Source organism: Camarhynchus parvulus, chromosome 2 (assembly GCF_901933205.1).
Source record: "Camarhynchus parvulus chromosome 2, STF_HiC, whole genome shotgun sequence".
NCBI lineage: Eukaryota > Metazoa > Chordata > Aves > Passeriformes > Thraupidae > Camarhynchus > Camarhynchus parvulus.
Window position 1 is genome coordinate 56,211,513 of NC_044572.1, and position 25,251 is coordinate 56,236,763.

The 25,251-nt window shown below is 36.0% G+C and overlaps 1 protein-coding gene across 9 annotated transcripts in view; it reads right to left on the reverse strand.

Moving 5' to 3' along the window:
* Positions 1-326: 326 nt before the first annotated feature.
* ICE1 (interactor of little elongation complex ELL subunit 1) overlaps positions 327-25,251 on the reverse strand; it is a 40,921-nt gene continuing 15,996 nt past the window's right edge. For 3 of the 9 annotated variants that reach the window (XM_030965220.1, XM_030965261.1, XM_030965253.1), the window contains 8 exons: positions 20,387-20,739; positions 14,824-19,254; positions 12,901-13,069; positions 9,874-10,034; positions 7,061-7,251; positions 5,810-5,916; positions 4,792-4,890; positions 327-3,891 (listed from right to left, as the gene is read on the reverse strand). In XM_030965220.1, coding sequence (XP_030821080.1) covers positions 3,710-3,891; positions 4,792-4,890; positions 5,810-5,916; positions 7,061-7,251; positions 9,874-10,034; positions 12,901-13,069; positions 14,824-19,254; positions 20,387-20,739 — 5,693 coding nt within the window. In that variant the 3' untranslated portion in view covers positions 327-3,709. Of the gene's footprint in view, positions 3,892-4,791; positions 4,891-5,385; positions 5,495-5,809; positions 5,917-7,060; positions 7,252-7,272; positions 11,567-12,900; positions 13,070-14,823; positions 19,255-20,386; positions 20,740-25,251 lie in introns of those variants that run through there. The other 6 variants (XM_030965212.1, XR_004061380.1, XR_004061381.1 and 3 more) reach the window with 6 other exon arrangements.

Consider the following 25,251-nt stretch of genomic DNA (forward strand, 5'->3'; position numbering starts at 1 on the left):
CAAGTTGCGCCAAGTACTTGGCTTTCTCCTACTTGATGCTTAAACCATGTCAGAATTCATTCAATTCTAGTCAAAGCATGGCAACAAGATGCAGGTTTTATTTAGAAAACACAGGCAATTCTCAGTAGCAAACATTTAGACATCTCTAGGATGAGGTGGCAGCTGAAGGAATTTGAGCCATTTGAGACTAAAATTCAAAATAATCAAACTCCAGGCCATTTGCATAAATATCTATCTTATTTTCTTTCTAACTCCCATTACCTACCTATTTGTTTTATTAAGCTTCAGAATGTTTTTTTCAAAATTTCAACTTAAATAATCCAAAAAGTAATTTTGTAATGTGAGTTGCATTAAATTGAATGCAATAGATGGGCTCAGAGCACCCAAAATCATTAGCATTTCATGGATTTATAAACTCCTGAACAGTTAAATGAGTTTCAGAATTTTGCAAAACAAGACTTCAGCCTATTCAGGCCAGTAACAGTGTAATTGCAAATCCTGTCTCTAAACAAATCCTTCTTGCTAATTTGTCCATCTTTTGAAGAGTAGTCTCTGACTTTTCTTGAAGTGAAAAATTAGGTATAGTGGGAAGAATGTAAGCTAAATGGTGATACTCCAAAGTGTTTTAACCATGTAATTTCAGCTTCTTTATAACAAATCTTCAGGTTTTCTGGACTGGTTTCCACTCATACATGCAGTTTCATTAATTAAAACAGAGTACAGCATGTAATTTCATTAGTCATTTCAAGCTGGAAAACTCACAACTGCTTTGGTCTTATTCTAGTGTCCAGATCAGAAATCCTTTTTGTTCAAAACAGGCAGGTGAAAGCAGAAGCTAGAACAGACCATACATCAGTATCAGAGGGTTTGATAAAATAACTAGAGATTAATTTTAAGCAGTCTAGAGTCCAACATTTTTTTATTTTATGAAGAAATAATTCACACTGAAAAACATTTCCTACTATACCTTGAAGGCAGAATCATCCTGGAAAATACCCTAGTGGTGTAACACATAGCCAAGCCCAAAGATGCTACTTTTTGTAGAAACAAAGTTAAATAAAAGGTATGTATGTCCAAAATTTGTATTCCAGCAAGGGATGACTGAGTAAACAATCAAATAATTCTGCCAGTACAACATGTTAGGATTCAGACACTCTAAAAATAACTTTTAGTATGAAAGCAACTAAACAAGAAAAATAGATAAATAAAATTTTTTCTTTACCAACTTATTCCAGTATCCTGTTCATCTACACATAGACAAAGTTACACTGCTCTCCAATATTTATGACAAGTTTCTTCTCCTGGAGTCAATACATATCAGGTATTTTTCAAATATCAAATAATACTGTTATGAACTCAGAAGCCTATAGCCAGAATTACCCTTATAAATAAATTATTATAGATGTTTACTGTCTTCTGTATTTGAGGCAGGAGAACTGCTAGAGCTGAGTATTTTAATCTAACATGAATTTTGACTGTTAGCATTTTGTCTAGCCTTGTATTGTTGACAGTAATGTCTTAGCAGTTAAGACAGTTTTTCATGTTTTGGTTTAGGAATATGAGAAGGCATGGAGGAAGTGAAAACTTGAACATTTCCTGATACACATAGTTTTTGACAAGCTACACACTTAATATTTATGCAAGAACCAAAAAAAAGCAAAAATCTGCAAATGATGATAGAAACCTGTAAATCCCTGTTTTAATGGCTATTTTGGACTTTAGTATTTTGAACAAATATTGAGATGGATAAAGCATTCCATATACTGAAAATCACTATCCTTTATGGATATCAACATTTTATAGCTTTTTAAATATGGTAAATTTGACACTGTGTGTGGGAGTTACAAGTTTTTTTTGATGAATGATGAGTGATTAGTATTTAACAGAAGCAAATACCTTCAGGGTATCAATTATTCTAATTTTACTTATTCCAATGCAGTTTGATTGGGTGGGCAGTAGAGAGGGACACAGAATTAAAATCAGTTTTATGTTTCCAGTACACACAAAATCTTTTCTTACATAAGCAGAATATTTCTCATGAAAATGGTTTGAGGGTAGGTTGAATTTTTTTTCATTTGGTTTTAAATTAGTATAGTTTTAGATTTTTTTGTCTTGGAAAAATCTGGTATTTCTCCTGTGAATCTCACATACTTCAAATGCCAGTGTTTTATACAAATTCTAAAGGAAATGGGTATTCTATCTGCTGTGAAGATTTTTGGGTTGCAATATTTTTACACTGAAGCATCTGTGATCCTCTACTCACTTTGTTTCTAACTTTTTTATTTGTTCTGTTTCCCATTTCCTTTAGTTTTCAGATTTATGATCCATACTTTCTTTTACAGTCAACCTGTGTTTTCTTTTGACTTCTTCCACTTCAGATATTTTGTACTCATTTTAGTGCAAGAAGGGTAAATGAAGGTTACACATAAAATCCTCAAAGCCTTCATAATCACCAAAATGTGCAGAGTCGCAGACATCATACAGTTTCAACCTGAGGCAAATTGGAAGCCTTCATGACAGACATCTGTAGCAATGCCTATTGTGCACAGGTATCACCAATACTACTAGATTATTTTTCATTGACTGAATTTGTCTGTGGTGAGCTCACTGAGGTTAATTTGATGTCCAGAGTGCAAGCAGCTATAGCTGCAACTGAAATCAATGGCCACTTTGCTCTACAGCACCACAAAACTCTGTCAGAAGCTAGGTCCCATTACAATAAGAATCTGCATTAGCAAAGCTCACCCCTTCAACATGGGCACAACCACAGAGTGAAAATACAAATTTTCAATAATTTTTTGAAGCTACTTCCCAAGCCTCCAAAGCATACCAGAAACTTTTGGAGAGATGTCCAGAACTGCAATGTTATGGACAATTCATTCAGTGAAATTACCTCAACAGGCAATTTCCTGCTGCCCCCCAAAACAGTATTTATATAAGCTACAAACACAGTTAACTCTGGGTTATTTAAAAGGTCAACAAGAACACAATAGTATTCATCTCTTTTATTATGAAAGATACAAAAACAGAGTGTAGTGAAGCTATCATTAGAAACATGAACTTTTTTTCAACCAACTCTCTATTTACATACACAAAATTCTCCAAGTGGAAAAAATATCAAATGTGAGACACATCAGAATACACCATATATACAAGTTTAGATTTAGTATCTGTTACTCCATACATGATGGCTACAAAAAAAGTAAATTCCTACCTGTTTTCCACAAGTATTTTAAATTAAGTTTATAAGACAACCCAAGCAAAATAAAACGGAATCTGGGGAATGTTCTGCTATCTGAATGGTCACTTTATAAAAACAGTACAAAATAATAGAGCCAGATTTTCAAGTCACGCTGAATATTCTGTCAAATAGTCCATACTCCAAACTGATGTAGGTAGAAAAATGAAAACTGTTACTGATTTTTATTGTCATCAAACCAGAAATATATCAGGAGTTCAAGATGCACTCATTTTCAGATCACTAATTAGCTACTAGGAAAAGCAAGTATTTTTGTTTATTTTATAAAAACTCTTCCTTCAAACAGAAAAGCCAAATAAAATACTTGACCTTGCTTTGTATGATCAGACATTCTGATTAAAAGCATGAAATACAAGAAGACACAGCACTTGGTATGGTTTTTAACTGGAACCAACTACTGCTTAATTGGTAAGGCACTTTTTCCTATAGATCAGTCCACTTCCCTATATTTTAGTTTATCTCCATTTCACACAGAGAGGTGATTTCAGCTATGCCATCGGTGATAGCAGAAGGGATGTTGTCATGAACTTTTGCTCTCCAGGTATGGATGGCCTCAACAATACCTTCTGGATTGCTTGAACCCAAGTCACATAGTGAATATATGGCTGCCAGCTGCACACCCCAAGGAATAGCTGCAAAAAGTTAACAAAAATCAGCTTATAGAAACTTTTTGATAAGCAAAAATGTTTTAGGGAATCTTGAATCTATAGAAACTATTATTCAAGAACTGAAAATAAAACACATCAACAGTTGTGATGTCTAACACCATAACGCAGAAAGATGACAACGCGCACACACATTCTGTAACATCTCATTTTATACTAACGCTTTCCAGTTTTCCAATTCAGCAACTTTTTCGTACTCGAAGGGCGTACAGGAATTGAGAATCTAGTGACTTTAGTTAAGAGTAATCAGACTTAAGAAAGCAGTCAGGTTTACAATGAGTCTGAAAAACAGATATACGCTGTACACCATACACTACCAAGTTAGAACTTGAGATTGCAAGGAAGAGAAGTTATACAGGTGGTTCAAAACAGCTCCCAAACAATAACAAATGCTTCACTGCAAAATGTACTTAACATCCAGAGTAACTTAACAATGTGGATTTCTGCTGCTCTAACGGCCTAGTTTCATCTCATCAGTACCTTGAACTGTCCTTCTCCCAAGACAACAATTTTATTAGTAAGCTTCAGCATAAGTTGCTCAAGTAAAAAATTAGCTATTACTGCTCAAGTCAGAAGCACCCTTTAAGTGATATCTAATGCAGCTGACAGGCTCTTACATGAAACAGTCCAATTCCAAGGTGTCTGAAACCATCTCACATTTTTTCTGTCTCAAACAGAAGGTAATACTGTTAATAGCTCATTAACTTTGTAACAGAAAGGGACTCAAACTGAAAACTTTGACCTGTTATACACTAATGAAAACTGCAAGAGCAGGCTGTTTTCCCATGTGTGCCTTAATTTATATTCTGGCATTGCAAAACTTCACATTATGGATGTTACACTCAAGTTCCTCTAAAAGAACATTACCTTCCTCTTTTGCATGCTGTACAAACAGTCCAATTACTGAACTAATATTCTTCACTGCAGCAAGATAGCCTTCCTTCAAACCTATTTGTCCTAATCGACCTGAAAGAAAAAAAGTGTTACTACATATCTGACTATTTAGACAGTCAACTTCCCAGCTTTTATACTTCCCAAATGTCTGTCTGTCAAAGTATCAACAGAAAATGCAAATTTTAACTACAAAAAATTCCTGTTACCATGTTGTCTTGGGAACAAGAGTTGTCTTATTCCTTGTGTAACTAAAGACCCCAAGGCATTTTTCATCAGATTGATTCAACCTCCTATAGGTTTACAATTTTTAAGTGTAAAACTCAGAAAGAATGCAATTTTTAAATAAACCCTGTCATATAGCCTACATATTGAAAATATTTATTGAAACTCAAATTATATATATTTACATCAAATGCCACCTAGATCCCAAATAAATTAATCTAACTTAAATTTATTATGGTATTAAGTTGCATAAAAAACTGCATTTTATACATTTTGCTGGAAACTATATGGCATGAAGCTGTGTCATGGGAGGTTTAGGTTAGCTATTAGAAAAATGTTCTTCACCCAGAGGTTGGTTAGGCACTGGAACAGGCTCCTCAGGGAACTGGTCACAGCACCAATCCTGTCTGATTTCAAGATGCGTTAGGCACGTGGTGTGATTCCTGGGGCTGACCTGTGCAGGGTAGGAGTTGGACTTCAATGATCCCAGTGGGTCCCTTTCAACTCAGGATTTTTATGATTCTATATGTGGCTACAGATAATTTTATTTTAAATACATAAAACATGTTGGTATTTGTTATCATGAATCAATATGACATCTCTGAAAATTTAAGTACCTTCTTTCCACGGGCTGATAAACAGAAAATACCTGCATAAAGATCCAATAAAATTCAATAATACTTCAACCCCCTTTCCAGACAGGCCTGACACTTTCATAAAGACATACTTATACAAAATAGAAGTTCAACCAAGAATTTAGATTACTTACCAATTAGCCTGAGTGTCAATGCTATAACACTATCACGAACTGATTGAGCAGTTTCATGCCCCTTTCTCTTCTTTATCCAGTTATCCATAGAAGGCCAAAGCATTTTGCTGTGAAAGAAAAATTAATTTGAAAATCTCATACTGCATGAAGGGGTAGTTATAGTATTCATACACAAATGACTCTTTTGTTTATTACTAACTTTACGTAGACTGACTTGACAAATGTATATGAAATCATGTTGCTTTCAAATGTCATGCTGATATGTTCTGTAAGTTTCTTATATGACTGAAAATTCAGTTTGTATGTTACAAGTAGGACGTGATGCTTGTTTTTAAACCTAAAATGACCCAAAGTAAGACTTTTTTAATCCTTAAAATTATGCTGATAGACCTAGTTACCTACTACCAGCACAACTCAAGAGACAATCACCTTGGTATGGCTTTAATTAAGACTACAGATGTTTCACTGAAGCTAATTTGTATTAATTTTGAAAGTATTTCAACAAAAAAATCTTCTTTACTATCTGAAGGTATGGAATTTATATACAAGATGATGATTATAAGTATCGCTTATTATGTTATGTCACAGATAAACAAATGTCTCCTAAGTCATGTAACCTCCATATAGAAAATCAAGGCTGTCAGATCAGTGTAGCAGTCAAATGGAGTCTTTCAAACAAGGTTAAGTATGGTAGCAGTCCATATCCTGGATATTAGGTTCAAAGAAAATTTAAGACATTGACTCTAAGTATTATAATTATTTTAGAATTAAAATCAGACTGAAATCAAGATAATACATTAATGAGTATGGATATATTTCACTTCCAGCACGGAAGCAGTGTTATTTTCATATCAGAAATTCCACCTTTGTTTTCTACTGTGGGGGAAGGGGAATTCAACAAGTAAGTTCAGAAGAAGACAATCACTGACAGACAATCTCAAAATCTTATATAGCTATTTTGAAAGCAATTCTTTACTAGAATAGCTCTAACAGGGTTCGTTTCTTGGGACAATACCATAAAATACTACATTTCCTCATTGATTATTTCTCTTATCTTAAAATAATGCATACATACACAGTAATCTAGGTCTCATCAAGCTGAAACATCCTCATTTTCTAAATACCTATGCAACATTTTATTATGTTAAAAGCTAAGTCATAATGAATTTGGGAAACAAAAAAACACCACCAAAACAAACCTCAGAAAAAAACACAAAGGAAAACATTTGAAAGTCATGATTGCCACAATACCTTATAACGTTATCATGTGTCCAATCCCACTTCATATGAGAGCAGAGTAAATCAACAGCAAATATATACTGCCAAGCATCTTCACTGAGATCTTCTCCATACTGCTCACTCAGGTGAAATTCTACTTTTGTACATGACTGCATTTCTAAAAGCAGGTTTGAGACCATAATACCAGCATCTAAAGATGAACTCTGGAATTTTAGAAGGTAATTATCTTAATGCATAAAAAGATTACCAGCCCAGAACCAAACTCTACAAATATTTGATACTGACTGTGTACAGCATCTTACACCATATATCCAACTTTTGGGTTGAATTAGCACAAACAAATAGAGTACATAAACCAAAACCTTCAAGTACTAGGTATTTTTCCTGACACTTTTACTGAAAGGAGAGTTTGGGAAAAACATACCCAAACAAGAAAAAACACAGATCTCACACCCACTCTCTCATCTCCTCCTACAATTTGGGGATTTTTATTTCTCTCAATGCAGGTAAGAAATGTGTTTTTCCAGTGCAAGAAGATTAGTCTAATATAGTCTAATAATTAGTCTAATAAAAATAATTTTAAAATTTGTTACTATTTATTCTTAATTAGGGGTGAATTTGCAAGCAAATACTTTCAATAGTTGAGGTAAATAAATATGCCATGTGAAACCATTCTGCCAATTAAACAGCTAAGGGAAGAACGGAAATATAAAAACAAACATTTTTTGAATATCTGACATATAAAAAAGTCTAAGCTTATTACATAAACAGAATGGGTGCTTGGCAGATCTCCTCAGTACAAAACCTCATATAATTGACAAGTTCTGCCATGGTGCAAGTCACTAAAATGACATGCTTTGACCAAGAAATAAATACCCATCCCAAGTGAGCTTTACTTTCAGAAGTAGAACAATCTTCTCCTAAAATTATATGTATAACAGACTGTTAATCACAATCTACTTGAAATTTTTATCTGTATTTCTACCCAAGTAAAACAGAGCTTACAGACAGGATGATGTCATCTCCTATCTTCAATATAGAAAATTCTGAAGTATTTCTCCCGAGCTGCAGTAGCTCTCATATTCCAGAGATCCATTAATAAAGTAGGTAGTGTGAGTGCAAAGAATTAATATTTCCAGGAACATTTTCTAGGACATTCTTATGTGTATCTCTACTGGCATGATACTAAAAGCTGTAACCTAATAGAATGGAGAATACAAATTCTTTGCTAAACAGGGACTGCAGCACAGTGTAACTGAATACCAGAGATTAATGCTACATCACAACTGTGATATAATAGTAAAAAAAACAGATACAAATCCATGCCAAATTAATTCACTCCTGCACTAAAGCAGGTTTAGGGGGCTGTAATTTCAGTGATACCAAATTAAATTCAGGGCTGGCTTCAGAGATTAAAGGGAAAAAAATCATACAACACCAAAAGGCTATGACGACAGCAGTAAGACTACTGCATTCCTTAAGGCAGTTGTAGAGCAGCATGTTAGGTTAGGGAAGAGATGAGCTATTGTCATAGTTTAGGAATGGTATTCTACAGATTAGTGCTCCCACTAAAACCAAGTACGGCTAGCTTCCTCCCTCCTCTCCCTTCCTCTTCTCTGTGGCAGGATGGAGAGGAGAATTGGAGGCACAGAATATAAAGATCACAGATTGAGAGAAGAACAATTTACTGGAAACAGCAATGAGATAAGAATACAAACAGTAATAACAAAAAAAACTAAAAACGGAGGGTACAAAAGAGAGACCAACAATTCACATGGAAACAACAGTACACAACCTCTCCCTCCACGACACTATGCTGATCTGGAAGGGACTCATTCTCCCTGGAAGATACTCCCTTCCCCACATCCCTGGTAATGATGTGAGGTGGTACAGAATTAATTTCCAAGTCCCAGCCATGCTCACTTTTGGCAACTGCAACAATTAACCCTGTTCTGGCCAGAACTAGGACAGCTGTGAATCAATATGATTTTGCTCACTTGATATATACAAAATTATTTTATTTCCAGGAAGCAAGCCTGGCATTAATATGGAGTTTTCAAATATATGGGGCCCTAGCCTTTAAACAGACACACAAGCCTGTTACACAAACTCCTTTAGAAGCAAAGCATCTCTGGTTTTCCATTTGCATGATATAAAATTGCTCCCAATTATTTCAATTTTCCTTTATTGCAACATTCTTTTCAGGATGGTAACGTGCCTGCTGAAAACTGATAGAAATTAAATGATTTGGCGAATGCTCAAAGGCTTGAAGTCAGTTCTCACTCATCATCCTTCTCCTGGTATCACTGGTTTTGTATTAATCACACCAACTGCTTATGTAATTGAGTTTTTTTGTGATAAACAAGTATTTACAGTCTACCTTCCAAAAAGATCATGAGTAAAAAGAAACAGGCTCATCTTGAAAATAACTGTAGTAACATATTACCTGTTACACAGAGAACTACAAAAGACAAAACAAATACATATTTTAAAAAGCAACAATATAAAGCAAAAGAAAGAAACATCTCAAAGAACAGTTCCAAAGATGGAAAGAATTCCCTAGTCCAACAATGCTCTAGTTAAAAGTTTAAAAACAACCTTTACTTTTAATGTTCAGTAGATGGGAAAACAAGAAAAGTATTGTATTCTAGTAGAGTCTAGACAACTAGGGGGAAAATGCCTGAAGCGGCATTAGTTGTGCAACTGTACAGCCTCCATGGGATATTCACACCCTTCATTAGAAAAGAAAGTTGCTTGATTTGATTCAGCCAGCAAAGTGACCAATGCAGACAAAAGCTGATATTGACAATGAAATCAGACATTACCTGTTCCCAGTTGAGATAAGCACTTAAACAGGCCAGCATCTCATTGCTTGCATTATTCCTGACAACTAATTGCATAGCTTTGTTAATTGCACCTTGGAAGACAAATATGTCAGACCATACATTTGTGATAAATAAAATCAATTTTTCTGAGTCTGGATAGTCTAAGGAAAAAAAGAAATAATTAAGTAAATTTTTAACATTTTAAAACACAAAAATGAGTATATTCCGGCATTAAAAGCTAGTACATTCAGCAAGGTAACAAGGAAAAAAGGCACAGAAGTCACATCAGAACTGAAGCCTAAGGAAAGGGAGTATTACTAGCACATCTCAGTCCTGAGACTAAATAAGAAAAGATCCAATAAAAAAACACAAACAAGAAACACCAGCAGAACCCCAACAAACCTTAAGCCACCTCCCCCATTGTAATTTCACTCCCTCTCCCTTCATCTTTCTTACTTCACTTTAGTTCACTAAGGAGAGTGGTCTTAGAGCATTGAAACTGGATTCTTTTAGGATTCAATTAGACTGGAAGATGCACTCCAACAACCTACCTAATACATTCCAGTCACAAATAAGCACTCTGATCACTGGGCCAAACTAGAATTAGTCAAAAAAAAAAAATCTACAGTGTTTGCTAATACCTTGCATGCATACACCTGTGAAATAATATGTAATTATATATATGGATATATATATAAAGCTTGCAAAGAACTTTCACATAATTCAAATCTGATATTCCTCAGCAGTTTTCCCAGACTTTGTCAGAGAAATTGCATATTATGCAAGTTGTATGTGAGCATATATGAATGTTGCATGCTACTATTTATACTTCCATAGATGTAAAAATTTGTGCTACTCTGTATAATTGAAGAATCCTCATTCAATAAAGTAATTCAGAGCAAGTATCTGACAACTATAAGTTGACAGGACAGTTCCAGACCATCAATGGGAAGCCAAAAGACCCTTCTGAATACCAAAGCTGAGAGCTCCAAGGCAAAATACTAAGATAAAATATGAATGTGTAGATTGTAAGCAATAACAAATACATTGGAACAAGTAAAAAAGCAGATACTACTTTCATGCATGAAATGCTATACTGGAATGCATATGCCTGAAACACTATACAAAAAAGAACGAAATCTAAAAGCTGAATTCACTTTTCACTTCAGCATAACATCTACATTTTTTGAAAGATCTTAAGTACTAGAAAACATATCAAAATATATCAAATCAAGACGCTTTCATGAACATAAAGGATATACACTTCAATGAGGTGTTTTGGATGGAACTTCTACTCTGAAGCTGCTCATCATGTGAAGAATTCAGTTTTTTCTATCAGGACTGCTGATGAACTAGAATTACTGGCAATTAGAATAGCCTGCCCAGGAATTTTAAACACTTATAAAATTCACTCAATGATGAGTAAAGAGTTCAAGGGGCATAAAAAAAATTAAAAAAAGAAAAAAGGGAGGGAACAGAGGAGAGGTGAAAGGAAAATTAACCAGAAAGGTAACATTTTATTTATAGTCACTTAAGGCAGAATACTTGAAAGGAGAACAGAACAAAAACGATGGACAAGTCATCAAGACAACAAATGATGTTGGTCTAAAGAAGCCATACTGATTGTTTATAGTGAATTTGGTAATTGTGTAGCTTGGGTTGCGATAATTCTGATGGGAATATGTGAAATTACCTGAAAGAGAAAACCCAAAAATAAATGCATAGTAATCAAATAAAACCAAACAAATTTTAAAATGCCTAAACAGCACTTAAGATGTGTTTACAGCTGTTCTCACTCAAAAAATTACTACAAAACCACAGAACAATGACAATAGAAACTTATGCAATTCAATGTATAGAAGATAAAATCATTCAATAAAAGTCTGCATTAAGCTATTAAAGTTTGGATCTTAGGAAAAAGAAAGGAAAAAAGGGGAAATGTTTAATATTTGCAAGAGCCCACAAAAAGAAAAAGCAGTAAGATACTGCAAAACAAAAAGCTTAATTATTATTTTAGATGCAGAAAATATATATCTGACAAGTAATAGTTTCTATCATGGTGCAGTATTAAAACTATTAACATGAAAGAAGTAAATGTAGAATTATAACAGACTGAAGGATAGAAAAACAGAGGGGAAAACGGGAATTCGAAAAAGAAAAACAAAAATAATACACTCCCTCAAAAAATGGTAATTAAGAACAAAATGAAATCACAAACCTTTTTAATATTAAAACAAAAAAAAAGACAGGAATGTTATATGAAACATAGCAAGTAATTGAAACAATCTCAGGCTTTAGCACTTTGCTTGTCAGTGCTCTTGAATTTTATTTTAATGTTAAACACAGATACCAGTATACTATTTTCAAACTTAGTGAGTTTTAATCTTCCAAAACTAAGATTCTTAACTTTGCAATAGTACATATGTGTTAACTTTGCTCCCGTGACCAAAAGGCAGGGGAGTAAAAGAAGGGAACGAAAATGGAAAAAACTTCTCAACAAAGCAAGAATTTGGATAACAGAAAGTAAAAAGATTTTAAGGAGGATATATTATAAAAATATCCTTGTTTTGATCAAGGTATTTTCCAGCTCCTGACACTGTGTTAAATACCTGGTTTTAAATCACACTTACTTTATGAATAAATACCTACTCAATTAAAATAAGAAAATACTAATAGGCTAAAAGGACGAAATTCACAGAAATGACATTATCATTTTGGAGACAGTGGGGAAATGAAAGCACAGAGTGTCCTAAATTAAATATTTCCTTGGAAAAATAAGTAGACTACTAAGAGCCCAGGTCACCACAAAACTACAGTACAGATGTGGTGGAACTATGAGAAGGGGAATTTCTTCTAGAACAGTCTATATTTCTGCATTACAGAAAAAAGTTCTGGAAAACAAGCCTTGAAGAGGAAAACAACCCCTGAACAGGATTTCTGTTTGTTTTTACAAACATAATAATTCTGACACACTACAGCAAAGACACACAGCACATTTACGATATAAGGCTCTAAACCACACTATACCTTCTTTAAGTAGACTATAGCAGAAAAGGCGGGCTCTTTCCAAATCTCCCAACTGTCGACAAATTCCTGCATAGAGTCGACACAAAGCCTGACTGAAATTATAATTTGGGGCATTCTTCTGAGCCTTCAGCTTATTGAGAATAACATGCAGCAAGGACTCTGCTAAATGCTGTAAGACACAAAATATATTGTTAGACTGTTACATACTGAAGAATACTTGACAACATTGTAGTCGTATAACAAGTAAAAAGAACTACTATCTTATTTGCAAGAACACTGTTTGCATATATATAAAATGCAGGAAAGTAAATCAGAGGCAACCAGTGAAAGAAAAAAGAGGGAGGAGCAGGCAACTTCCCAGAATAAACATGCGATAAACAAATGAAGAACAGGGCTACTATTGTTTTAATATAAATTGTTTGGTTATGTGATTAACAACAGCCTTCCTCAAAGAGCAAGGAGAATAATGACAAGTAGAAGGAATGAGGAGAGGAATAATGACAGGTAGAGTAACCTAAATAACCTAATCAGAGCAAAGGTAAGCACCCTGACTTAGCTACTTCCAAAGATGCCACAGAAGGACAAACAGCCCATTGTTCAGGTGTGAGATTTACTAGGTAAGCTAACAGCAGTCTTTCTCCAGATCACTGTACACACTGCAGGAGATGGGGAGCAGATGTTGCTGCCTATAGTAACATGGGACTTAATATGAGATGCAAGGAAAAAGAACATTGGGTTTGTGCAGAGTGTGCATGACTTATTAGGGGATGCTTAGAGTAAGACCTCAAAGTGGGGAGTAGAATGAGAGGTTTAGGAGCCAGGTGCTGGAGAGCACACAGTTCAGACTGGGCATCTGTGGACAACAGGGATTCCGAGTGTTAGCTTTGGGAGGAACCAGAAGATCTAAGCCAGCTACCTGAAAGACCACAAGTCTGAGGCCCAGACACAAGTCCAGATCAGCTGCTGGAGGAATGTGTGTATACTTCTATGTCTCTAAGTTTGTCAGTGCATGAGAAGTGAGAAGAATATCAGGCACCTACTGAATATACTGAGTGCCTAATGTTAGTTGCTGGGAGAATCCATATTATCTGTATATATATGAATGTATTTTCCTCTACCAGGATTTCAACCTGACTAACCAGACAAGGGAATAAGAGTAGGTGTGTACTGTGTGCATGTCTCTCTACTAGGAGTATGTACTCTGCCTTGCTACTGGCTGGACCTGAAAACATAAAGCTACAAGCTTTGCTTCTATGAAGTTAACAGACTTGACAACTCCTAACAAAGAGGCCTGAGATCTTGGTAGCAACTTCTGAGGAGAACTTAATTACATATCAGGACTGCAACAGGACAAAATGCTGCCATGTACTAGTCGGTGAATTGCTCTGCTGTAAACTAAAATTATCTATGAGAAAGATGGCAATTGAAGCAAAATTTTTCAGCACTGATGCTAAGGAACTTCTGAGAAATAAAATAAGGGAAGAATGTTCCAATAAAATTAAATTTGATAACCTGATATAGAATAGTAAAGTTAAACATAGAACTAAATTATATACCAGTATATACATTGAAGTTTATTTTTTTAATTTAAAAAATAGAGTGATTTTGGAGAAATTCCTACAACTGTTAATACTGTCCACTTCAAAAAATGCTGCAAAAATAAAGTGGTTTATGCATACATCAGAAAAGCATATGTATTTATAACTGCAATTTTGCATCTTGGACACCACTGAAAAGTAATTTCTTGTGCAGTTCTGTATTTTCTTATGTTTAAAAATTTAGATTTCTAATAACCTTTCAAGACTACACTTTGGCACAGGACATTGCCACAACAATTGAGAATTCAAATACTACAAACTTAGACTCTTTCCATCTGCACAGAAGTTATTATTAAACAACAAAATTTAAAATTATGCTACTTACCTTGTTTTTTATACCAAATTCATAGACAACTTCTCTCTCTTCATCTCTCATTACTGGAATCTTTGAGATATTACCAACATACACATGACCTTTGATAACTGGTAACAAGTCAAAACAGGATTCAGCAACTTTCTTTAATGCCAAAGAAACTTTCTGGCAGTCAGAATCCTTCTTTACTGGTAATGATTCTTCTAAACTGGAACACTGTGATGAATCACTGATTTCATAGCTTATACCATGGAAAGCCTCCTGCATTTCAGAGATGGTATTTTTAGTATTTCTGACAGCAGTAACATCACTGGGCTCCATCCTTGGCGGTTCACTCTCCAGCCTCAGTCTTTTGGCACTTCTTGGCATAGATACCTGCAGTAGTGTCCTTTTTCCGAGATGATTTGAAAAGAATTGCTGATTTTGCACATCTTTGTCTTCATCTTTGCCACTAGGAGATTTCAAATTGCTCCCAGCTTTAACAAAAGCAGTTGATGTAGACGCAATTGCTTTGAATCCACCTACTTGAGACACAGGTCCTGGCAAACTTTGGCTGTCTGAAAGAGTACATCGGTTAAGCTGAATATTGCCTTTCAGAATGTTTAGTGTCCTTGCCCTTGCAGACAGCTCTGGATACATAGTGTCCAATATTTTCACAGAGTTCTCCTGAGGGGCACCTGGACCAGCATTAACTGCTGCAAAGAGAGGAAATCTTCCTGGAACGGGAAGTGCATGCTTTGGAATGGAAGTACAAAATTTCAAAGGTGAGGAGCGAATCCTTCTACCTACTGCCATTTCTGAGGGCGAGGGAGGAGAAAATAAAACAGCAGATTTTACTGCTGGAGTATCTGTTAATGGGGACGTGAGAGGAAGAACCGGAGTTTTGCATAGTGGAGATATCAGGTCATCAAGAGGGGAAAGCAGAGAGAATTGACCTGTAGAAGACATTACCGGGGACACAGTACAGGCAGTTTTTGGAGGAGTAGCAATCAGAGGCAGTAGCAAGGGGGGCAGAGGAGGACCTATCTCTTCTCTGATTTTATTTATCATCTCAGATGAGCATTTTTTTGCCACAGAAGTATTAGCATTTGCAAGAACTGGCTGAGTCTTTCTTTTACCTTGAAACAGTTTCTTTGATAGCTTGGTATGCATTACTTGGGCAGTTGTTTTGGTAGAAACAGTCAAGATTTCAGATGGTTCTTGCTCTTTACACTTCCCATTATTGCTCTTCTTGAGAGCACAAGACTCTGATTCCACCATATGTAACTTCTCAAATACTGTCTTTTGTGGTTCAGAAAGCTGACCAACTGTTTGACAACTGCACCTTACATCAGAGAGGGTTGGATTTGGAAGATAATTGAGAAAAATTTTTTTTATACCACTATCTATGATAACATCAGTGCTGCTTTCTCCTGTATTGCAAGCAGTTTGATTATTACTATTATATTCTTCAAATACTGAGACCCCCATATCAACACTGTGTAATAAACCTTGTTTCCCATTTGACTGAAGTTTAGCAAAATCATTTTCTTCTAAGAAATTGCCAAGTGCTAACATTCTTGCATTTAATTTACTGGTTTTTACAGTCAGCCTGCAATTTTCTGAGAATCTGCTTAACATCTTGCATAGTGGCAACCTATTTTTTGAAGCATTTGGCGTCACAGGGCTTTCTTTTGATGTTCCAGATTTTAATAGACTTTCCTCACTGTGACTGATGCATCCATCTATGTTAGACTCCATGAGTTCATTATCACTCTCAGTATTTTCAGAGGCTACTAATATACATTCCGTTTTCCAAGAGGCTGAGTCTTCAGGATAACTCTCCCCAGTCACACTTGACCACTCATTTGCAGTATCTCCAGAGTTGTTTGGTTCACAGTGTGTATTCATACCCATGACAGTGTCTGCTTTTAGGTGACTAACTGTGAAAGTACTTCCTGGGTGCATCATTGAATGAAGCTCACATACTCGGTAATCAGCATCAACAATTGCACCAGTTTCCAGAGCACCCAATGCAATCCTGCTGGAAGCTCTCAGTTTGTTTCTAAACATTGGAACACATTCAGAACACTTCACATACTTAACTTTTTGTATAGAACAGTCCTTTTCTTCAGAGTCATTGCTCTGCTCTGGCGTATCAAAATCACTTTTACAATTTATTATGGCATTTTTCCCAGAACCCACAAAACTGTTCAGTTCTTTACTTTCTCTCCCACCTGTTAGTGAATTAGTTCTAGAAGGATCTGCTCTAACCTTCCACGTAGAAGTCCTGCATCCCGATTCTTGGCAATCAAACTTTTGGAGAAAAGCATTCTTCTTATAAGGGTTTGCATATATGATCTGTGATTTAACAGATGCTTGAGGTTCTTTATCTACTGGCTGCTCCTTATCTGAAGTTTTCTCTTCATTTCTGTGTACATATTCTCTCTCAGGGCAACCTGGTTCTTTGCCCATGTTGACTTGTTCAGTAGACAGAATCTCAGCATCCTCTTCTAAGTTATCCAAAGAACAGTTAAATGTACTACTCATAATGGAATTTGTATGTCCCTTGTTTTCCCAAGTACAGGAAAAAGCAGCCTTTCCTGCTGAGTTAGTTTCAAGGAAACCAACAACTTTCTGAAGACTGAAATTTAGATCAGGAGATCTTGTGGATTCCAAGCCAATTCCCATTTGCACGGGAGAATTGGTTTCCCCATTATTTATACAGCATTTCTCCAAGTCCTTCTGAGTAGAAAAATCCAAGCCACTTCTATATTCCATTTCTGAAGTAGGATGGCAAATGATCTCTGAAATATCATTTTTCTTCACAACATTCTTTTCCTGCTTCAGTGAACTGAAGCAAGTCTCAGTCACCAATTCCTTGCTTTGTTTATTTAATTTCCCTTCTATTTCATCACATTTAAAATTTTCAGTTATCAAGAGCTGAGTCAGAGGTTTTGCACACTGTTCCTGAGAAACAGGATTACTTTCTATTAAGATAGATTCAATTGTATCCCCTCTTGCTAACAACTCACTGATTTCCCCTCCACAATCTTCTGAATTAACTCTGACTTCAGTCTCTAGAGATTTAAACAGTCTAAAGTCTTGAGATTTGGACTGCCCACATTCTAATGTCTTACATAAGTTTTCAGATTGTTTTATTTCACCTTTCACTTCTGTAAAATCTAACGCAGAAGATTCACACTTAGCTACACTGCTTTGTGCACCAATAATGCATGCTGTCTTTGATAGTGAAGGTGTACTTTCTAAGTTTGACTTCCTTTGAGATAAATCACTACCATCTTCCTCATGTGGTTTGCTTTGTAAACCTACCACCTCCTTTATATCTACTAGTTTTACATTTTCTGCACTATGGAGTAGCTCTGACAATTCAGCTATTTCTAGAACACTTCCTCTGTTAAATTTCATAGGTAGTTCAGGAGTTGGAGCTCTGGTTATATTCATGTCTTCAATTTTGAGGTGTTCATCATTTGGAAAGACTGACAAAGTTCTGATTCCTTCAGTAGCAGATACAGGTAAATAATGCCTAGAGACTTTAACAGTCTCTGGTTCACATTCTCTGTTCACTTTGTCTTTTGTGTGCATATGTTGTTTCTCCAGAATCTCTTCACTGTCATATTTTATTTCAGAGCACTGAGAGTGTGCAGAGATCTCAATAGCTCCAGGCATATTAGTTAATTTGACTGCATTTTTTGATTTATTTTCAACCACTTCATTTTCTATGAACTCATCAGATTTTTCCTCAGCATCTTCTCTTTGAAGCACAATGCATTGCTTAGATAGGAAATGAGAAACACTCTGCAGAACAGATGCTTCTCTGGAAGCTTCTCTCTGTGCTACTAATTTATCTCTCTCTACATTCACTAATTCACCACATTTTTCACGTGTACCTTCATTATCAACAGCTCTAATTAAGGATACATTCTCCTCTGTTTGCTCTACCACACTACATTTTTCTATCTGATTCTGAGACTTGAAACTTTGTAACATAAAATCTGCTGAAAAATCTCCCTCTTCACTGTTCACATCCTCACCATCTCCTTTCTGTTCTTCCATGTCTTCCGATTTGTGTGCTGTTTCTCCAGTTAGTTTTCTGTTCTCAGTTTCCACATCCCCAGAATTCTCCTCCAAACAATTTTTGTTAGTTACCATGTTTGTCATTAGAGTAGCACCTTCAGCTTGCTTTCTTTCAGCATCTCTCTCCTTCCTTGACATCTTAGGACTGATATGAACATTCTTTTCATTCCAACTCAGATTAAGTGAGATTTCTGCATCAAAACCATGCTCACATGATTTGCACTGTCTGTTACACTCATCATCAGGGATGATTACATTACAACTCAGAGGCTGAACTTGGTCTTCTTGTAAAATATCCTCCAGTGCAGAAGTACTGCAATCATCTTCTTCATCACTGGAACCTGTGACTTCTCCCAAGAACATATCCTTCAATCAAAAAAAAAGCCAAGTTAATAATCTGAACCCTAGTATCAGTTTTAGGACCTACTTTTCTAAACAAGTACACTTAAGGTCCTGACATGCAATGGTTTTGAGAGATTAAGTCTGGTCAACAAAATTATAACCCTCTCCACCATTGCTCTTCATAGTGAATAAAAGTACCTCTGTAAAAATAGGAGACTTCTTTATCTACCTACTTGCATTCTAAAATTACTGGAAAAGAGGATTTGAGCAGGATCTAGCTTTCAAGCTCTGGAATTTTGCTATGAAAGCCAAGCTTATATTGAACATAAATTGGGACTTAAGGTCTGCACCACTGGGAAATTATGACAGCAAGTTGAGACATAGGTGACTGTATACTGGTTTTGGCTCGGATAGTTAGTTTTCTTCACAGAAAGGGGGGTACGTTTTGGATTTGTGCTGAAAATGGTGTTAATAATATAGAAATGTTTTCTTTATTGCTGAGTGGTGCTAGCACAGCATCAAGGGCTTTTCTGCTTCTCCTACTGCCACACTGGTGAGAGCACTAGGGGGATGCACGGGAAGTTGGGAGGAGAGAGTTTGGACGGCTGACCCCAACAGACCAAAGAGACATCCCATACCATTATGGCATCATGCTGAGCATATAAAGAGAGGGAAAGAAGGAAGGGTGTACATTTGGTCTGATGATATTTATCTTCCCAAGTCACCATTATGCATGATGGAGCCCTGATGACCTGCCTGCTCATTTGAAAGAGTGAATGAATTCCTTGTTCTGCTTTGCTTGCATGCACAGCTTTTCCTATTAAACCGTCTTTATCTCAACCCACACATTTCCTCACTTTTACTCTTCCAATTCTCTGCAGCATCCTGCTGGTGGAGAAGTCAGCAAGCAGCTGCGTGGCACTTCACTTCTGACTGGGTTTCAATCATAACACATACACTTCTGAACATTATGTTTTTGCTCCCTTCCACAGGCAGTATGCTACAAGGTTAAAGAAGTATTGATATGGACCTAAGCACACAGAGACCTTTTCAGTGCATGAGTAAGTAATATTGATACAAAAAAAAATCATTATTTCTTTGGTATCTTCAGTAATTTTAAGACCAAGTGCCAAGTCAGATGCATCCTGAAACTCACCTGTGTAGTCAGTGGTGAAAGCTGTACTGGAGAAAGTAGAGCAGGAAGAGGTCTGGCCCAATTCAATATATCCATCACATTTCCACCTGGGTCTCTCTGCTCTTGACTGGAGAAGCCTGAAGTGCTGTGCTCCCTGCCTGTCTGTATTATCACATCTACATTTTTATCCTCACCACTATGAAGTTGTTCTTCAGTAGTCCTGTTCACAGCACAATCATGTCCAAAAGGCTCAGTACTCGTTTGACTTATCATCGCTGTAACAGAATTTTGCTTTACAGCACTTTCCCCTGAAGAACACCAAGGTAGTGTTTTGCCATCACTCTTCCTGATCTTGTGGTGGATTTGTATGGTGTCTAAGACAGAAAAATATCATTAAGAATTTTTGCCCTCATTTTTGTTTACAGAGATAATATATAATAGCAATAAAAATGTAATACCATATTTTCAAGTGACGTTTCTGTAGAAGATCTTAGTCACTTTCAGAAATGCTTTCCTTATTTTTTAATGAAAAAAGCGTGTGCAAAGAGCTTTTCCCCAAACTGCCTGACTTGGATCATTAAAACATTCCCAATTTTTCTCATCAGGAAGGGTCATTCTTGGTAGGATTGAAGGTCCATATGTTTTATCTCAGTCTCTGCCCAGTAACTCAGTCATAAAAAGCAGAACAACCGTGCACAGACATTCCCCACCCAGGCTGTAATTCTCAGCTTAAAGCAACCTGCAGGTTTGAGCCAGCAGCCGTGCTTCCAAGCAAGTTACAATTATACCCTGCCATAAATACAACAAGGAAGCTCTTAGCTACATTTCTAGTTTATGATTTAATATGCATATGCTTTTGAATTGTTTGTTCTTTAAATTTAAATATTGAGTCTAATCACACAAGATTTTGCTTTAATGGTATTATTTAGTCAGTTCTGAAGCCTTAATTAAAAAAAGCACCACAACGCATCCTATGCACAAAGTTGTTGGAACAACTGAGCAGTTGATAACGCTTCCAAGATGTCAACTATACAGTTTTACATTTATTCTAACAAGAAGAAAGCATGTCCAAATGCTCTGTGTGATTCTTTGCAATACTTTTGTTTTGTTACTTTTCAAATCACAGTTTTTAGTATTACACAGTAGCTCATTTATTATGCAGACAAAACACATTCATCCAGGAAAGTCTAAAGACAAATAATTTAAATTTATTATAATTATGCTAAATACTTCAAAAAGGGAAAATATGGCTCAGTTTCCTGAAATTTAAATTCTATGATTTTATAAAATGAAAATTTTACCTCCAACAAGACAGTAGAAATCAACAATTCCCAAACCCCAGTGTGTCATATGGAGCTAAAATCTACTCTGTAGTATTTGCAATTCTTATATGACATTGTATGTGTGATCTTGTTTATAGTATTCACAAACACTACTAGACACCAAATCAGCAGTATTAAAGCAAGAGATCAAGCCTTTTCTGAATACACGAGTACACCATCTGCAGTGAACCACTTAAATTTTGTGACCAAATTTTGCCTTAAAAAAGCTAGTTTAGATTTAAGAGAAATTGCTGTTAAACAATTTAACTGCACAGGCAGGGTAAGGGTATTTTTATGACAGTTTCACGCACCATAAGCTCCAACACTCTGAAAGTTTACTCAGAACCTTTGTTTAGAAACTTCGTCCAGCCCCTGAACACACACTCTCACACCCCTGCTTGACACTGCCGGACTTCCATGATCTCCGAGAAAGAAGATTGTACATGTCTGGAACTCCTCCTGGAGGAGGTATTGGGGCATTTACTGGAAAGATGAGAGTTATAAAAACCCCAAATTTTGATGTTTATGCAGGCCTCCACCTCTGACGGACTCCTACTGCGTATCACAACCACAGACCACAATCACCCACACATCATTGGAGCCACAGGTGGTGGTTATCTTTGTCTTTTCTCCTCTATCTTTTTTCTTTACAGTTTTCCTCTTTAGGGTGATCACACACTTCAAAATAGCTATATACTCCTTTCCAATCCATTACAGTGTTTTCCATGTATAGTTTCAAAGCAGTTCTAATAAAATTTGTTGTTATACCAATTATTTCATGGTTTTCTACTTTAATTCACCACAAGGGATCCTTTAGCAACAAATCTGATTGCCCTGCCTCAAAGGCAAGTCACAATACCATCCCACAGTAGAAATAACAGCACATGCATAAAATGGTTTTGAGTATAGGATGTACTAATTTAACTGGCACAACTTGCATTCTGCTGGGGGAAAAAAAATTGTGTGCTTCATTACTGCTTTGCTAATCCACTACTAGAACTTGCACAGATATTCCCAAAGCAACATCAATGGTAGTATCATATTCAAAAACATTAATTTAACTTGATAGGTCAAAATAGTCTCCTCAGCGATCAAAAACTTTTAGCACATTCTGATATGTCAGCACCACTAAAGGAGTAAATCAGAAAAATTGATCAATAACCCTATTTCAAAGATCCATCTCAAGTCACTTCATGTAGCAACTCCATGAAAAAATCTCAATTACTGCACTGGACACCAGGAGGAGGGAGAAACCGATCAACCTGAAGGGCCCTAGCACATCATTTTCATCAAAGATAAGAAAGCTCTGCCATTCCCTTTATATTTTGTAAGTATTACAACAATACATTGTTTTATAAAACCATTTACAAGCCACAGTCATATAGAGCTTCCAGGATGTTCTAAATTTTCTCAGGACAAACCTACATTCTTTTTACAATTTGAGTTCCAATCCAAGGCAAAAGGTGCTCTTTGACAAATAGAAACAAAGAAAATAAGGAAAATTCAGAAGTTGGTTTGTCTCTTAGATTTTTTTCATGTTGTTTTGTGCCAACCATTTCAAAGCTCAGAATTTACCCTGCACTGAAGCAGGCAGCAACACAGTTACAGATTTTGCCCCTATAAGGACTTCATTTAGAAAATTAGGAAGTTTACTTTTCACACTGAACTACACAATAGTACTGACTTATTAGGAACTTTACATCCTATCTATACTCTCAAAATCAGTCATGCACCTACATCAAGTCCAAGAATATTGATACATATAATTCATTTAAATGTTTCCCCTGAACAATGGATCAAAGACATAATTTCTGAATAACTAAGATATTCTCCAAACTTCTCTACTCATCCCTTTCCAACCCAGTCACTGATAACTGCATTTCTTTGGCAATGAGATACCTTTCTTATAGTTACCCATTTAACTGTAGGAAGAGTTGTCATAGCAATTTTTAAAGATTCAACATAAGTAAGTTTCTTCATTTGAAGTGTCAACTTTTTGGCACCTTGGTCTGAACCTCAGGTCCAGGAAAAGCCTTATTAATATTGAGCCCATCTCATTGGAAGGATCCTCGCAAAGATCATATTTCACAGACAAATTTTACTCTATCCAGGGAATCGCACTCTTGTTCGTTATGTGACTCAATGAAATGATAAAGTTTTCTCCTGAAATCTATAACCTGGAATCTAGTTCATGTAGCTTTGAACCCTTACACTGCTGCCTTCTCTCACTTCTGAGAGATTAGGATCACTCTGATTTGAAAATACCATCAAAATCTATCATGTACTACTTGAAATATCTTCATGCAAAGTGGAGAAAGAAGCAGAGATGAAATAAGTGATCCAATGCTAAAATTGATTGCCTTGGTACTAAACAAACTGAATTTTACAACTCAAAACTTTACTCTTGATTGGGTACATTGCAAGGCAATTCACTGTTGCAAGTTGTCCTCTCCTCACTCCAAGCAACAAAGCAACTTTTTGAAACAAGTCTTGTGGTTTTTTCGTCTCAAGAAGGACCAGATTAAGATGTGGTATTTTATAAAAATAAATAATCTAGCCATAGAATCTCATCTGATTTACAGCAAAACCTCATCAGCACAGTGACTGCAGATGCCTGGCAGAAGCAACTGCACACTTCTCAAGAACAGCTGTGTTTCTCTGAGAAAAAAATTCCTGCACTGAAATTTTTAATGCCCTGACAATGAGGCAGAATTTTTCAACCTGTATCCAATTATGTGAATTTCAGGATGCTTCATACACTAAATAGTCTTTGAAGCTACAGACAATATTCTGTTTTCTGAGACAGCAAATCTGATATTAAAGCAGACAACTCAAGTGCACTCCTTTCCATCTCTGCATTTAAGATCTACATGCAGCTTCTCCCCTTATCCTGTATCCTCAAACAAAAAGATGAGCAGATAAGATGGGTATAGCTCCGTAGTAAGCCAAATTTAGCTCAGAACCCAGTTACAGAATACCTCTTGAATAAGCTTGGCTCCTCCCAGACAGGGTCTTTTCTTCATTTCATCTCACCATTGCATATGAACAGAGAATGTTAGAGAACCCAACTTACCAAAATATTCAGCACCCAGCTGCAAGATTCTTCAAATCCTTCATTAAATGTTTATTCACAATGTAGGTGGTTTTATATGAGATAAAGTTTTCCAAAGACTAAAATACTATCAATGTCTTTTTAACCTTAAATTATGGCCCAAGGTTACTGGACTGATGGTCAGATGCAGGTATTGTCAACTTTATTACTGGTAGATTTGTAACAGTACTACCAAATGCTTTTAAATTAAGTTTGGCAAACCTCCATTATCCAATGAGGCTTTCACAACAGTGCATTTGGAAAGCCTCATGAGTCTTCCAATTTTCATATATGAATACATCCTTCAAGAAAACCATTCAAAGTAGTATCAACCTTAGCAGAACAGAGAAGACACTGATCCATGATGCAAAGCTTTGGGTATTGTACAGCACATTTGAATATACTAAGAAATCTGTTAGAAGAAGTACACTTCTGAAAGGCTAGATCCAGGCAGCAGACGAACTGACATTCTC